Raw genomic sequence first — 17781 nt, 5'->3', positions numbered from 1 at the left:
TCCGTGTCGTAAATGGTTTATTGGCAAGTTTACGTTTCTCTTCAGATGATTTAAATGTTTTTTTCAAGGTCATTTTCCTGAACTTTGTCATTTGGGATTGTATGTGCCCTCTACTATGACATTGGGCATCGGCCTTGGCAGAAGACGTTGATGGCATGTTATCGTCTATGTCATGACTAGTGGCAGCAGCTTCAGCACTAGGAGGAAGTGGTTCTTGATCTTTCCCTATTTTATTTTTATCGGAGAAAGTTTGGTCCTCCATTTATGTTATATTGATATATACGTGCGGCTAAGGCGCACACAAACACAGAAAATAATTTTTTATTTTTGTTGGAGACTAGTGCACTTTGTGGGTTACACCACCCTTTAAGAAATGAGCCAGCCGGCCCTTTACTTATGGGACACAGGCGCACGCTTGGCACTACTTTGTTGATGCACGTGCGGCTACAGCGCACACAATTCACAAACACAGAAAATATTTTTTTTTTGGTTTGGAGTGTACTTTGGGGGTTACAGCACCCTTTAACGGTCAAGACAGCTGGCCCTTTACTTATGACACAGGCGCACGCTTGGCACTACTTTGATGATGCACGTGCAGCTACTGCGCACACAATTCACAAACACAGAAAAAAAATTTTTATTTGGTTTGGAGTGTACTTTGGGGGTTACAGCACCCTTTAACGGTCAAGCCAGCCGGCCCTTTACTTATGACACAGGCGCACGCTTGGCACTACTTTGTTGATGCACGTGCGGATACAGCGCACACAATTCACAAGCACAGAAAATATTTTTTTATTTGGTTTGGACTGGAGTGTACTTTGGGGGTTACAGCACCCTTTAACGGTCAAGACAGGCGGCCCTTTACTTATGACACAGGCGCACGCTTGGCACTACTTTGATGATGCACGTGCGGCTACTGCGCACACAATTCACAAACACAGGAAAAAAAATTTTTTGTTGTTTTGGAGTGTACTTTGGGGGTTACAGCACCCTTTAACGGTCAAGCCAGCTGGCCCTTTACTTATGACACAGGCGCACGCTTGGCACTACTTTGTTGATGCACGTGCGGCTACTGCGCACACAATTCACAAACACAGAAAAAATATATTTTTTTTAGCACTTGGGGGGAGCACCCCTGATGGACAGAGCACCCCCTGGACAACACTACAGCACCCCTTTAGGACTGGGACACTGCACAGGACTTTGGAGTGGACACAGCCCCTATGGACAACTGACTGCACAACACGGTCCAGCCAGCCCCTATGGACTTTGAAGTAGTGGACACAGCCCCTATTAACAACAGCAGCACAGCACAACACAGCCAGCCCCTATGGACTTTGAAGTAGTGGACACAGCCCCTATGGACAACAGCAGCACAGCACAGCACAGCACAACACTACACTGCACTACACTACACTACACAGCCCAGCCAGCCCTAACTCCCACCCTCCCTCTTCACTGTCCACAGCCGAGTGAGAAAATGGCGCCGACGCGGGTACCTTATATAGGATCCAAAACCCGCGAGACTCGGAAGGCGGGATGATGACGTTTTGCCTCAATTTCAGAATCCGAGTCAGGCGGGAAAAGTCGAGCCTGAGTTGGATCGGACTCGGATCGGGGGGGCTCGGGGGGGTTCGGATTTCAGAAATCCGAACCCGCTCACCCCTAGTTTAAACTACTATCTTGGCAAAAAAAGCCCCAGTGTTGCGCCAGGTTGATGTAATGAAACCTATGGCATTTAGATATGGTTACGCCACCTTGTGACTCTATACTGTATGATAGTGATAATAACCAAAGCCCTTCTAATCCTCTAAAAGTTATAAAAATAAGTCAGTTTACTGATAGTAAAGGCCAGACAAACACCTGACTGAAGTGAATATCTTTTATAATAATAAACATTTATTTTACTTTTGCCAAGAGTTTTTTCTGTCAGTGTAAAACAAATGGAAGTATTGGCTGAGTGCTACAGTGCCAGAAATGGTATTATACAAATTTATAAGACTGGGATCAGGTCTGCCAATGGGACTTTGAAACCACCTAAGAGTCCACTTCATTTTATATTCATGTTTATATACTGTAAGGCTTAGTCATTTACTGCGGACCAAAGACTGATTTATAGAATAACTGTCTGCCATACTTGCAATGGTTTTATTACAGAATAATTCCAGGCCATGGTACAGTGGGCCTGATTCAGACCCGCTCGCGAGCGCTGAGCGCTTGCAAGCGGGTCGATGTTGGCCCAGTGCGCATACGCGAGACCCGGATAGAGCCGAAAGCACTCCAGAGCTTGCAGCAACGAGACCCTACCACAAGGGTCTCGTCGCAAGCCCGATGGTCGCGATGGTCTTGACCATCGCGACCATCTTCCTGGCCGCTCGCTATAGCTGTGGGTGGTCACCCACAGCTATACGAGCGGCCAGGAGGCCGCTCTAAAAACTAAGAAGGACGGCCCTGATTCAGAGAGCGAGCGCTCTGTCAGAGCGTCCGGCTCTGATTCAGGGCCAGTGGGCCTGATTCAGAGCCGCTTGTAAGCGGCCGCTCGTTCGCTCCGAGCGATGTTCGCACATCTGCGCATGCGTATGGGTTGTAGTACGCATGCGTGAACCAGTCATTGCGGTCGAAAATCATGTGCTCGCAAAATAGCGAATGCCTGCTAATTTGAGTGACAGGATGAGGCGTTTGAGGGTGGTAACAGGGGAAGGTGCTTGAAAACGGGGAGTGGAGATCCGAACGCAGGCGTGCTAAACGGTCAAAACGGGCGTTTTAAGGGTGTGCATAATTAACAAAGCAGCGTCATCGGCCACGTCACTTGGTTGTCTTTTAGCCTGAACTGTTCGCATGATTGCGGTAGGAAAATCCAACCACAAGCACTGTGGGCAGTTCAGACGCCTTTCGATGTACTCGATTAATCTAATAAATAGCGGAGATGACGTATGATGCGAGCGGCCAGGGGGCGTTTTTTCCAAAATAGCGAGCGCATGTTTCGTTCGCTCGTTCAGATATAGAGGCGTCAACAGACCGCAAAAAGCGAGCGCTTAATTTAAATAGCCAGCCCCTTTTTCTGAACGAGCGTCCGCAAATAGCGTCCCGCTCTGAATCAGGCCCTGTGTCCCCTTATCACATCCACCTCTAATAACACAGCGCCTGATTCAGTAATGGATGCAATCCCAATGTATACGCAGTGTACCAAGCAGGACCCCCCCCCCCCCCCGATTACTTACCTTCTGGCTCTGTGTTGTGAATGCAGCAGCACAATCAGTGCTGTTTCATAGGGCGCAGAGCGGCTTCTGAGACCTGACATCAGTGATCAGCGTCACAGATATGATGTGTCACATGACTCTCATGAGGAGACTTGGGAGCTGCTCTATGCGGCAGCGCTAACTGTACTGCTGCATTCAGAACACAGAACCACGACAGCTCAGCCCCCACTCGGGAACAAGTGCCACTGGACACCTGTTCTCTGCAGGGTTGCACTGACCCTGTGTGGGCAGGGGCAAATGCAGGATTTTATGGTCTTGGGGCATTTTCCATATATATACATATATCTATATATATATATATATATATATCTATATATATATATATATATATATACATATATATATATATATATATATATATATATATATACACACACAGTATATTATTTATATATATATAAATATATATATAAATAATGTGTGTGTCTTAACCACGCGCACACACACATACACATATATTATATATATATATATATATATATATAGCAAACGTATATGTTACATATAACATACACACTAACACACACATATACAGTATACACACACATAAACACATACACACTAACACATATGCATACACAGTATACACACACTAACACATATATACGCATTAACACATACTGTACATACACACTAACACATATACATACACAGTATACACACACTAACACATATACACACATTAATGCATTCATACACATATACATAAAATAACACATACACATACTGTATATACACACAAACACATACATACACATATATACACAATAAAACAGTAAGGGGACGGGCACCTCACATCATTAGGCCCCCGCCCTCTCGCACCATAATGCCGCGATTCTCGCTTGCCGCATTGGCTCCACCCTCACCTCGGCCGGTGTAGTGGGGGGGGGATTGGTCCATCAGGCGGGGTTTCTAGGTACTCAGAAGCCCCCCCTGCATGCTCCATTGGTGGGGTGTGGAGATGAAAACGCAGGTGTATCACGACCATTTTCAGGCCGTGATTCTGCTAATCTAACATTACCGCTGTTTGTTAAATATTGAAAGGATGACATAACCCCTTTAGCGATTCCTAAAGGGGTCATTTCTCGTTGTTAAATGGGGTAGTTCTATAGTTCCCATAAATCACACTATGGAAATGTTTACTATAGGTTTCTGTCATACCAGTGCTATCACAGTTGCAGCATTGGGTCACTATGCAATGCCAAGCTCTAATAAAGACATATGTGTAATAGCAAATATACAGAAACTATACACAAATAATACATATTTTCTATACATACATACACGGACAAACTAATGCTTCCAACAGGTGAAGTATAAGAGAAGTGTCAAAATAGCAATAAAGAACCATTTAGATTTCCTTACACACCTCCCCAATGGGAAATGGTGTTTGGTTACAGATCCTTCATACATATCACATTGCCCAGATTAGAGTAATAATTATGTTAAAAGGTTACAAACAATATTTTGCTATTAGACTCCTTCAAGTGGAATAATTATATAGTGCAAAGCTAAAGATTAAAATCTTGACCTATTCTACATTTTGTATAAAATAAGGGCCCTTCCACACTGTAGATCTGAGTACACGTCGTCTTCACCATTTATACTGCCGGACTATCTGCATGTGGGACACGATGAAGACTGAAGTTCTTCTCACCCTGCTGTTTGTAGCTGTTGCCAGCGCCGCATTGGATGGTAAGAAAACTTATAGTGTTAGCAGAAATACCACTTTGTATTAGGAGAGTTCTTGGAATATATTTGCATGATAGAAAAGACCTAACTTCCCTTATTGCCATAGCACTAATGGGGGTATATGAAATAGGCCGCGGATTTCAAGCATCGGCGAGTCCCGTGCAAGACTGCCCAATGCTTTAAAGTAGCAGTCATTTAAATGGCAAAATCAACCTGGTTTTGCCTTTTAAATGACTGCTCCCCATAAGCCACATCGGAGGAAAACCTTTTGCTTAGAATTCTGGTCCTGCCCTGGTGCTTCATTATTATATAGATGTGAAACTGACCTTTGTGACTAGTAAGACACTGACCCTGTGTATGTGAGAGGTTCTTTTATGGGGCTTCTATATTGTAGACACATTTTTCAGTATGAATGAAGAGGGCTAATTATAAGATTGCCAGGATTCAAGTGGTATTGCTCGTTTGATGGTGGTATGTACTGCAGTCTGCAGTGACATCTATGTTACAAGGTTGTCTCACCAGTGGTATAATAATATATAAATATAGCCCTGTGCTACTACTGTGACCCATCATAAGTCTTATAGGAGTCAAATCAATTACAGATGATGTGCCTGTGCATATATTAACCCACAGGTTCTCAAACTCCATCCTCAGGACCCCAAACAGTGCATGTTTTCCAGGTCTCCTCAAAGAATCACAAGTGAAATAATTATCTCCACCTGTGGATCTTTTAAAATGTGTCAGTGAGTAATGAATACACCTGTGCACCTGCTGGGTGACCTGGAAAACATGACCTGTGTGAGGTCCCGAGGACGAAGTTTGAGAACCACTGTATTAACCTGTTACATTACCTCGTCATCAAACCTCTATGGGGTTAGATGGAAAACCTGTGATGTGGATGGATCCAATTATTTTCTTCACCAATTCTTCAAAAAGTAAAATGTATTTTTAATTTTTGTCTCACACAGAAGTGACCTCCAAAGATGACGCTGGTATCTGCCCTTGTGATTACTTTAAAAAGCACCCAGAGGCATACAATAAGAAAAAGGAATTTGTGAAGAAATATGGCTTACCAGATTACAGCAAGCTGGCCAGCTGTTCCGCTGATGGCACATGTGAGGGTAACCTGAAATGCTGCAAATCACGCTGTGGCATGAGATGTATGAAACCACTCTATGGTAAGCGCCTCTAAAAATGTTATCTCCTATTGTCCCCCCCCACACACACACAACTGTGTCAATTTGAGACCGCATTAGGTTCTTCAATTGTACCAAAGTGAAAATACATTAAGCACCTGTAGCATCTGTACATAAGAGATAAGTATACAACAGAATCACATAAATACAGTAGACAGTTACAGACAAGTTTATGAATTTACGTATTAACATAATTACAACCCACAAATTACATAATAAAATACAAGCCAATAGGAGATAATATAAATATGAGTTTCAAAGGCACATTTAAAAGCTGGGAAGCTGGATGGAAGTCTAATTGAATGTGGGAGGGAATTCCAGGGGTTAGGAGCAGCGCAGGAGCTAATAATAACTAATGAGATGATACTGATAAATGACAGTTACAACATCATTTTTCGTATTGATCACTTCAATGTCATTGTCATTTTAGAGTATGAAACGCTGTGGGAAGTTTAAAAAGGTGGGGTGGGGGCATTCTCCTGTCAGGGAAAGATAGAATAGTACTGGGCCAGATATTCCACCTTTTTCACAAGACAAAATGAATGTTTCTCTTTATAACTATATAACTATAGTTCACAATAGCTATCGTGGGCAGCTGATTAGCTCAGTTTTGTATAAACAAGGCTCTATGTCTAATTTTTATTGATTATGTCGAGCACAACATCTAAAGCAAATTAGTGAAGTGAGGTTATTGCTTCTGCAAATGTTCCCTGACTGTAAGCAGCCTCCGACAGGAGCAGCTGTAGGAGTCACAGCAGTTACACCTGCAACCAGATGCATTACTGTATGCGCCTTTGGGGACCTGACACTGTTACCCCAATTGCTATGACACTACACTCCCTATTCCAGATACTGCAGTATCATGATATTCGGTGATGTGCGTAGCTGCACATTGCAGCCACACATCACTGTTAAGTGAAATTGGGCTTATTGTATGTCTTTACACCACCTAACAAAGACAACACTATAGGTTTGGATCAGTGGCGGCTCCAGAGGTCGGGCTGCGGTACAGTACAATATTCAAATAGGGGAGTCACGCTAACTGCAGTGAGTCCTGGCCAGCGATGTTTGGCAACATTTGGGGTGTCAATAGTGTGGCTCCCCTATGTGAATTTTGGACTGTGCTGCAGCCCCACCTCTGGAGCCGCCACTGGTTTGGATAAAGAAATGTCATACCCAACATGTCTAGTCTAAAATTTACTGGTCATAGTACATAGACAGAAATGATCATTTTAACTTATATAGCGCCACCGATAATGTAGCACTATACAGAGAATATTTGTCCATGTCCCATTGAAGCATAGAGTTTAAATTCCCTCACACACCCCAATTCCTCAAATTCCCTCACACACCCCAATTCCTCAAATTCCCTAACACACCCCAATTCCTCAAATTCCCTAACACACCCCAATTCCTCAAATTCCCTCACACACCCTAATTCCTCAAATTTCCTCACACACCCCAATTCCTCAAATTCCCTCACATACCCCAATTCCTCAAATTCCCTCACACACCCCAATTCCTCAAATTCCCTAACACGAACACACACATACATGTTAGGAGTAGTGAAAGTGGGCCGGAATACTGCTGCATGCCATACCACCACTTCTCCTACTGATTACATAGTATTATTATCAAATTTCTATACCGCCACTTCTAAATTTCAATATAGATCACTGCACACTAAGGGGTATATTAAGTCAGCAGCAGCCAATTAAACTACTAGAATGATTTTGGAGTGTGTAAGCCCAGACATCAAATATGTATCTTTTATTTTGTCTATAGAAAAAGACGGAATAGAAACGCTGGAGCAAATGTACAAAGAAATAGCTCAAGGACCGGTGGATGATGCATATGGTAAGAATACTTATGTTCTTGGGTGGCTAATGCAATATGGGCAAAAGTAATGCATACTGTACCTGGAAATCTTGGAATCAGCTAATTTGGGACTAGATAAAAACAGTCAATTAAATACCCAATCCATACCTCACAACAATCTTCAGTGTAGAGTCGGGACCCCCGGCCCGCAGACCTCCGACGTTCACCAGAAAAGGGTGGGCAGCCTTGCTGTGGAAGGGGTGTGGCCTCACATCATGCCCCCGTTTTCATCACTCTGGGGGTTAGCCCAGCACTATCAGTGATGTTGGGATGCCTCCAGGCTCTCCCCACACAATGAACAGATGGCGTGCTCTCCCTCAACTTCCCCTCACTGTTAGATACTGTGGCTGCAGGATAGACGGTGGGACAGTCCTGCCGAAAGCTGGACAGTTGGGACGTATGTCCAATCCCCTCCCTGATCCACCAAACAATACTCACGTTTATCTAAGTTACCTTTACTTTCTGATAAGCCACACCTACTTTCTGATAAGCCACACCCACTGTCTGATAAGACACACCCACTATCTGATAAGCCACACCCACTTTTTGATAAGTTATGCCCCCCCCTTGGAGCCTGCAAATCAAATTTTGAGTGTCCCATCAAAATCATGATTACTGGGGGCAGATTATGAAAGGAATGCACAAAGTAAAACACAAATAATCTTTTTCATTGTTTTATTCTCCCAGAAATGACGGAGGATGATAAAAAATTAGGAATGTGTCCTGAACATTTCCTCATAACACACCCAGAGCTCAGAGAACACGGTGAAAATCAGTTTAAAGATAAAACATCACAGTGTAAACATGGCGAGGAGTGTCCTCATAAACCACATGGAAAGCATCCGAAGCTTCGCAACTTCACTAAAATGGCTGACTGTTCTGTGGATGGCGACTGTGATACTGGCATGAGATGCTGCAAAACGCCCTGTGGGAAAAAATGCATAAAATCGGTGTTCAGTAAGTATTCCTAAATTCATAACGTGGATCATTTTTAAATGAGCCAAAAATGTTTACATATATCAAAAACAAATATGTGACTGGATAAAATATTCTGCTGTCCACACCTGTGTCATTCAGTTAAACATACTAATACATGTTATTGTACCAGAATTATGCAAACTGTGCATACTCAGCTTTGCTGAAGTCTCGTGGTTTCCGGTAATCACTACCTTATTTGATCCTTAAAAGATCCAGTTCTACAATCGCTCAAACTTATACTAAACAGTAAAACTTCTATTTATGTAATTCTAGATATTTCCATAGAAAGTACATTTTATCCACAAGAACAAAATGCTATAGATATTTCTGTCAGTGATGTGAAAGCTGAAGAAACAGGGCCAGCGCTGTCATTAGGTGAACCTAGGCGCCAATGGTTAAGAGACATCTAAAACACTGTGGGGTAGATGTACTAAGCCTTGGAGAGAGATAAAGGACCTCATTCAGAGTCGTTCGAAGCTGCCTCACGGTCATATAGAAAAAAGGTCCGGATATGCAAATGATGCACACGCATGTTGCGTCCCTAAGGTCGGATCGTTAGCTGGCCGACCAAGGGGTGGATGCGGTCGGTTCGCTAAAAATACGCCCACTTCTCGTACGCATAGCACGTCATCTCCGGCTATATAAGGATTAATCACGAGCATCGTATACCATCGGAACTGGTCGTAGAGCTTAAGGTTGACCAGACCCTCTCTTAAGCTCTACGATCATGTCAGTGTGAAACCTCCACTGTCACGTGTGCCATGCACTCCCATTAAACGCCGTTCGCATAATTAGGCATGCCTGCATTCGGATCTCCACTCCCCCGTTTTCAAACACCTACCCCTGTTACCACCCACAAACGCCGCAATCTGTCACTCAAACTACCGACCTAGCGGTGTTGAAGGAGAGAGAAATTTCTGATCGTAGCCGCTAGTTTGCGCACGAGCATTGCGAACCGTACACATGCGCAGTAAAGCGAACATCGGCCGCGTACGACCGTCGGCCGCTTCGACCGACTCTGAATGAGGTCCAAAGTACCAACCTATCCGTTCCTAACTGTCATTTTTCAAACACAGCCTGTAAAGTGACAGTAAGGGGCTGATTGGTTGGTACTTTATCTCTATTCACTTAATCACTCTCCAAGGCTAGTACATATACCCCACAATGTTATCCTGTGTTTTTAATGCTCTCTGTGCTATCGCCAACTCTGTATAGAAAAATAATGTTACCCATATAACCAAGCAGCACCACGGGCCTCCTAATAGACTGGATCCCATTAATAAAATAGTGGAGACTTGTGCAAAATGTTGTGCACAAAAATGTCAGTGTTGCCCATAGCAACCAAACATTGTTATTAGTGTGCCCTATTGGGACAATGTAAGAAGTATTATTGCTACGAGAAACACAACTTGTTTCCTGTGCAGTGATTTTCATAAAAGTCCCGAAATGCAGCCTATGGGGGAGATGTATCACGTCTTAGAGATATATAAGGTGGAGAAGTTGCCCAAAGCAACCAATCAGCTTATAACTGTCATTTCATAGACTGTGCTAGATAAGTGCCAATTAGCAGCTTATTGGTTGCTTTGGGCAACTTCTCTACTTTATCTCTCTCCAATGCCTGATACATCTCCCCCCTATAAGTTTTCTAATACAATTTGTACAATGATAAGCATCAGAGGACCACTTCCTGCCCACAGACATTTTGGCCAACCCTGAAAACAAGTAATTGACAAAATTCAGTACATAAAACACTTTAAAAATATGTCAATGAGGGCAAGTGCAGCCATTTCAGGTAACTCATCTTGAGACATGTCATATATTCTACAAGATGTTTTTCTTCGACTGTATCTGCATGTGAGGGCCTGATTCAGAGACGGACGCTAACACCTTTGCTGTTACATAGGGCGGAAAATCCCATAGGCTTCTGTAGGCAATGATATCTATAATGGCTTGCCTATCAGGAACAATCTCCGGAAAGTTTCACTTTCTGTAGCTTTCTGCAGAACGGCATATTGCAGCCCCATAGCATTCTACTATGGGGACCCACTTTTTTGCATATGGGGTTCGAGATTGGTATGTGCAGGATCGGATTAGTTAGGATTTTCCCGCCAAATTCAAATTTTTCCCGCCAAAAATCGGGTCTCAGAAAGAGGCAAAACGTCATCTTTCATGGACAAACATCATCTTTCATGGACTTTTGTCCAGGAATGATGACGTTTTGCCTCTTTCTGAGATCCGATTTTTGGCGGGAAAAATTTGAATTTGGTGGGAAAATTCGAACTAATCCAAACCTGCACATCCCTAGTTTGAGGCAGCAACCAGTTTTCTGAGGTTTGACCGCATTTTTAGGGTTGATACATTCCACGCTGCCAAACATCGCCGGCCGGGACTCACTGGCAGTTGGTGTGGCTTGGCTTTTTGAATTTTTAATTAACTCCTTTTTGTGTACTCAACTGACCATCTATGTACTGTACATCAGTGCTATTGCCACACTATACACAGCATACTGGGCATGTTGTAATATAAATGATATAACCCATTGAAGGTACATAGGTTTAACCATTTTCACTATGTAGAATTAAAGAAAAGGATGTCTCTTTATAAGTATTACCGTGTTTCCCCGATAATAAGACACTGTCTTATTTTTTTTTTTGGTTCCAAAAAACACCATAGGGCTTATTTTCGGGGTAGGTCTTATTTTAACTAACATTGACAGCCCCTTATGCAGGCCCCCCTGTAGCAGTGCCCCTTATGCAGGCCCCCCCCTGTAGCAGTGCCCCTTATGCAGCCTCCCTTGTGTAGCAGTGCCCCTTATGCAGGCTCCCCCCCTGTAGCAGTGCCCCTTATGCAGCCTCCCTTGTGTAGCAGTGCCCCTTATGCAGGCCCCCCCCTGTTGCAGTGTCCTTTATGCAGGCCCCCTTATTGCAGTGCAAGTACGGTACTTACCTGAGTCACCGCCGTCCGGGATGTCCCTTTCACTTGCGCGCTGACTGGATCTAATATGATCCAGCAGGCGCGGCCGCACAGGATCCTCAGCGCGCGGGTGACGTCATGACGTCACCCGCGCACTGCATGACTGGGAACGCTGGTCTCTGCAGCGTTCCCAGCTCAAAAAGAAAAAAAGGTAGATCTTATTTTCAGGGTAGGGCTTATTTTAGAGCGGGCTAGAAAAGTAAGGGTAGGGCTTATTTTCAGGGTAGGTCTTATTATCGGGGAAACACGGTAGTATAAAATATATGTCATGTCTCCTAACATACTTGCTGTATCAAACTTGATGCATAGACATGAGCTGGTGGGGATATTTCTGAGTCACACGGGTAAGTGGCTGTAGTCGCAGATGGCCGCAGAAGTCAGATCTACTACCTTATGCCAAAACCACCCTTCCGTGTTTTGGGTTCTGGGTTTTGTGTTTTGGATCTGTATTTTTTTTAAAAAAAGCATAAAAACAGCTAAAATCACAGAATTTGTGGGTTTTAAGCTCCTATTCAATTATTAACCTCAATAACCTTCATTTCCACTCATTTCCAGTCTATTCTGAACACCTAACACCTCACAATATTGTTTTTATGGCCAAAAGGTTGCACCGAGGTAGCTGGATGACTACGCTAAGCGACACGAGTGGGCGGCACAAACACATGGCACATCTAGGAGTGACACTGCAGTGGCAGACAGGATGGCAGTTTGAAAAACTAGGCCCCAAACAGTACATACTGCAAAGAAAAAAAAAGAGGTGAAAGATGGAATTGTCCTTGGGCCCTCCCATCCACCCTTATGGTTGTATAAAACTATAAATAGGACATGCACACTTTAACAAACCAATAATTTCAGCGCCAGGGTCTGCCACATGACTGTGGCTGAAATGGTTCGTTTGGGCCCCCACAAAACAAGCTGGCAATTAATGTGTCCCTGCACAAACTGGATCTACGGAGGCAAGATGTCGTCCTCATCCTCCTCATCCACCGATTCCTTGGATAAAACAGGAAAAAGGGATTTAGGTGTTCCTGGACTGCTTACGGTCTGAGCCAAAGTTTCTGAACTTGACAGTAACTTTTTATGAACGTGCTGCAGGTGCCGTATAAAGGAGGATGTTCCTAATTGGTTAACGTCCCTACCCCTACTTATTTCACCTTTACATATGGTACATATGGCAAGACAGTTGTTGTCCGAATTTGGATAGAAATATTGCCAGACCAAAGAGGTGGAATGTTTGGTCTTCTGCCCAGGCATGACCGTGATGGGCTTTTTCATCCCATGGACAACAACTGTCTCCCCCGGAGCCTGATTTAAACAAACCACATCACCATCAGAATCCTCCTCGCCAACTTCCTCCTCAGCGCCAGGTACACCAGTATCCTCATCCTGTTGTACTTCAACAGTGACATCTTCAATTTGCATATCAGCAAGTGGACTGTGGGTGCTCCTTTCAGCACTTGCAGGGGGCGTGCAAATGGTGGAAAGAGCCACCTCTTCCCGTCCAGTGCTGGGAAGGTCAGGCATCGCAACCGCCACCACACTTGGACTCTCCTTGGGGATTTGTGATATCTTCTTAGAACGCACAGTTCTTCGCTGTGCTTTTGCCAGCTTAACTTGTTTGATTTTTTTAGCGGGAGGAGGGCTTCCATCGTCATGTGAAGCTGAACCACTAGTCATGAACATAGGGAAAGACCTTAGCCGTTCCTTGCCACTCCGTGTCATAAATGGCATATTGGCAAGTTTACGTTTCTCTTCAGATGATTTAAATGTTTTTTTTAAGGTCATTTTCCTGAACTTTGTCATTTGGGATTGTACGTGCCCTCTTCTATGACATTGGGCATCGGCCTTGGCAGACGACGTTGATGGCATGTTATCGTCTATGTCATGACTAGTGGCAGCAGCTTCAGCACTAGGAGGAAGTGGTTCTTGATCTTTCCCTATTTTATTTTTATCGGAGAAAGTTTGGTCCTCCATTTATGTTATATTGATTTGATATATACGTGCGGCTAAGGCGCACACAAACACAGAAAATATTTTTTTATTTTTGCTGGAGAGTAGTGCACTTTGTGGGTTACACCACCCTTTAACGGACAAGCCAGATGGCTCTTTACTTATGGGACACAGGCGCACGCTTGGCGCTGCTCCTTTGTTGATGCACGTGCGGCTACAGCCCACACAATTCACAAACACAGAATATATTTTTTTATTTTGTTTGGAGTGTACTTTGGGGGTTACAGCACCCTTTAACGGACAAGCCAGCCGACCCTTTACTTATGGGACACAGGCGCACGCTTGGCACTGCTCCTTTGTTGATGCACGTGCGGCTACAGTGCACACAATTCACAAACACAGAAACTATATATTTTTTTGTTTGGAGTGTACTTTGGGGGTTACAGCACCCTTTAATGGACAAGCCAGCTTGCCCTTTACTTTTGGGACACAGGCGCACGCTTGGCGCTGCTCCTTTGTTGATGCATGTGCGGCTACAGTGCACACAATTCACAAACACAGAAAATATATTTTTATTTTGTTTGGAGTGTACTTTGGGGGTTACAGCACCCTTTAACGGACAAGCCAGCCGTCCCTTTACTAATGGGACACAGGCGCACGCTTGGCGCTGCTCCTTTGTTGATGCACGTGCAGCCACAGTGCACACAATTCACAAACACAGAAAAAAAAAATTATTTTGTTTGGGGTGTCCTTTGGGGGTTACAGCACCCTTTAGCAGTCAATCCAGCCAGCCCTTTATTTATGGGACACAGGTGCACGCTTGCCACTACTTTGTTGATGCACGTGCACTTACTGCGCACACAATTCACAAACACAAAAAAATATATTTTTTTATTTTGTTTGGAGTGCCCTTTGGGGGTTACAGCACCCTTTAGCGGTCAATCCAGCCAGCCCTTTATTTATGGGACACAGGTGCATGCTTGGCACTACTTTGTTGATGCACGTGCGGCTACTGCGCACACAATTCACAAACACAAAAAAATATTTTTTTTATTTTGTTTGGAGTGCCCTTTGGGGGTTACAGCACCCTTTAACGGACAAGCCAGCCGGCCTTTTACTTATGGGACACAGGTGCACGCTTGGCGCTGCTCCTTTGTTGATGCACGTGCAGCCACAGTGCACACAATTCACAAACACAGAAAAAAATTATTTTTTTTTGCACTTGGGGGTAGCACCCCTGACAGACAACACTACAGCACCCCTTTAGGACTGGGACACTGCACAGGACTTTGGAGTGGACACAGCCCCTATGGACAACTGACTGCACAACACAGTCCAGCCAGCCCCTATGGACTTTGAAGTAGTGGACAACAGCAGCGCAGCACAGCACAGCACAACACTACACTGCACTACACTACACTACACAGCCCAGCCAGCCCTAACTCCCACCCTCCCTCTTCACTGTCCACAGCCGAGTGAGAAAATGGCGCCGACGCGGGTACCTTATATAGGATCCAAAACCCGCGAGACCCGGAAGGCGGGATAATGACGTTTTGCCTCGATTTCAGATCCGAGTCAGGCGGGAAAAGTCGAGCCTGATTCGGATCGGCCTCGGATCGGGGAGGCCCGGGGGGGTTCGGATTTCAGAAATCGTACCCGCACACCCCTAATATATATATATATGAAATATGGAAACCCCCCCCCATAAAAATCATGCGTTTGCCCATGCATGTTTCTGCAAGCGTAAGCCTGTGCCACTCACTGATTTTACACCAGCCATCGCTGTCATCATCATTAATATCGGCACTTGCAACAGCCCCCATGCTAGGGGGAAGTGATGCATCAGGCACAGGTTTCCCTTCCATACACCCACCAGAGCTTCTGGCACATGACTCTAATGAAACTCCTATGAGACTGCCACAAGGCAGAGTGGTTCAGTCCACTCACATTGTCATTGTCGCAGAGTTGCTGCACCAAAATGCCTAATTTTACAGAAAGACAGATACGTCCGAGTTCTGTACAACTCAGAATATAATGGACATGCCCAAAAATGTGTACATTTGCATCTGTATACAAAAACTCGCTTATACAAGCAATGACTTTGTGCAAGTTACATTAGTATTTTAGTATCAAGCATTAAGCAACTCCTTATCTAAGAAACGCTATATACAAAATAAATGCATTAATCCCAAAATCTTAGTTTCCAGTCCTCAGTAGAGCACTGTATATTGCTCCAATTCCAATAGTACTTCAATGTATTTCTGCTGTATTTTCATCAGGACTTAACCTACTGTACTAAATTGTATTTTCAGCAAAGGAAGACTTTAAGAAATCCCTTTTTGAGGATAAAGAAAAGCCCAGGAATAAGCGACATCTGGATTCTCAAGGAGAAGAACATCCCGGGGACCATGAAAATGGAGAGGGACATGGCAATGGTCAGGGGAAAGGAGGAAAACATGGCAAGTGTAAGGGCAAAGGAGGAGAGAATGGCAAAGGCCAGGGGAAAGGAGGGAAGTGTGGGAAGGGCAAGGGGAAAGGAAAGGGACAGGGGAAAGGAAGAGGACAGGGGAATGGAGGTGAGCATGATATGGGTCCAGAAAATGGTCAGGGATTTGGAAACTAATTTCCAGGAGAAGCAAAATAAGTGAGGCAAAAACATCCTGAATACATTAGGAAGAATAATAGAGTACAGGTAAATTAGTTAAGCTTGGAATGGAAGAAGTAGACAAGGGAAAAGGCAAACAGCCATATAAAGGAAAGAAAAGTAAAAATGACAAGATTTTCAATCCCATGACCCATTAGTCTGACTTTCAGCAAACTTTCATCTCCATGTAGAGCGAAAAATACAGGCATTAAAATGTTTAAAAAAGCATTGTGTTTTGTTGTTCTTATCTATAGTCAGTATACTGCTACACATGTAATGTAATAAGTGAGACTGCTGCAGAAAAACAAAAAGGAGCTTGTACCATTAAAGAGACTATATAGGGAATGATACCAAAGTAATACACTGGCACAGTGGGTGAATTACCTCACAGCATGTCCTGCCGGATAGCAGTTTTAAACAACCCTCCCATGGGCTGCGTGTAATGATATAATCCAGCAAATAGCGGGAGCGCACTGATACTTTTCCGCATGCAAAACACATGATGTAGGTGAAAAATCCGGCAGGCGGAAAAGTATCGCGAGTGCAAAACTAATTAAATACGGGCCTTAGTTGCAAAGTACACTTTTTCTACGTATACTACACTAACTATATGGCACTAAGCATTTCCTCTGGACTCAACATGCCAACTCTGATGGCCACCTATGCATGCCTTTTCAGCTGTTTAATTTCATGGACTCTTACCTTTGCATTCCCCCGTGGGCCCATCCTGTCCAGTCCGACACTACAGTGGAGGCAGCCATTTTGTGGTGCATAAACTATTTTGCTGTTTATTAATATACTAGTAACTATTATTGTTATTATTGCATTTTATTCATAAGGTGCCACAAGTGGTACACAGCGCCGTATATATGCAACAGTGGGACAGTACAGGGTACACAGAACATTACATTACAATACAGTAACTAAAACATAAACAGAGCACAAATAACAGTTACCACCACAATTTTCAGTACACAACACAGCTGGGAAGCAAGGTGAGTGAGGTAGTAATCAGCGAAGGGTGGAACCTGTCTCTAAAAACGCTTTAACATCTAAATTACGGGTCTGACCCGGAGGTTGGAATGGGGTTCCAAACTGGATCAGACCAGGAATTTAGCTGGCGCCAACCACACCGGAGCCGGGTCTGCAGAGACCCGGCTCTTCCGGCTTAGAAGTGGATGCTTGGAGATGACGTCATCTCGAGCGCCAC

The 17781-nt window shown here is 44.1% G+C and overlaps 1 protein-coding gene across 1 annotated transcript; it reads left to right on the top strand.

The window, feature by feature from the left end:
- Nucleotides 1-4853: 4853 nt before the first annotated feature.
- On the top strand, nt 4854-16790 carry LOC148501447 (uncharacterized). Its single transcript, XM_088450397.1, has 5 exons — nt 4854-4955; nt 5921-6130; nt 7934-8005; nt 8714-8983; nt 16240-16790. Exons 1-5 carry the CDS (start codon nt 4883-4885, stop codon nt 16548-16550), a joined length of 936 nt encoding a protein of 311 aa, XP_088306523.1. The 5' UTR covers nt 4854-4882; the 3' UTR covers nt 16551-16790.
- Nucleotides 16791-17781: the final 991 nt, after the last annotated feature.

Source organism: Taudactylus pleione, unplaced genomic scaffold, assembly GCF_031769625.1.
Source record: "Taudactylus pleione unplaced genomic scaffold, aTauple2 ptg000518l, whole genome shotgun sequence".
NCBI classification, from domain to species: domain Eukaryota; kingdom Metazoa; phylum Chordata; class Amphibia; order Anura; family Myobatrachidae; genus Taudactylus; species Taudactylus pleione.
The sequence above is the reverse complement of the archived record's forward strand: the minus strand, read 5'-3'. Positions and strand labels throughout refer to the sequence as shown.

What these genes read in the sequence shown, in the direction of transcription:
- LOC148501447 (XM_088450397.1), top strand. Translation starts at nt 4,883, where the DNA reads ATGTGGGACACGATGAAGACTGAAGTTCTTCTCACCCTGCTGTTTGTA. An exon ending in TGCCAGCGCCGCATTGGATG is followed by an intron (nt 4,956 to 5,920) that starts GTAAGAAAACTT and finishes TGTCTCACACAG; the next exon opens with AAGTGACCTCCAAAGATGAC. An exon ending in ACCGGTGGATGATGCATATG is followed by an intron (nt 8,006 to 8,713) that starts GTAAGAATACTT and finishes TTATTCTCCCAG; the next exon opens with AAATGACGGAGGATGATAAA.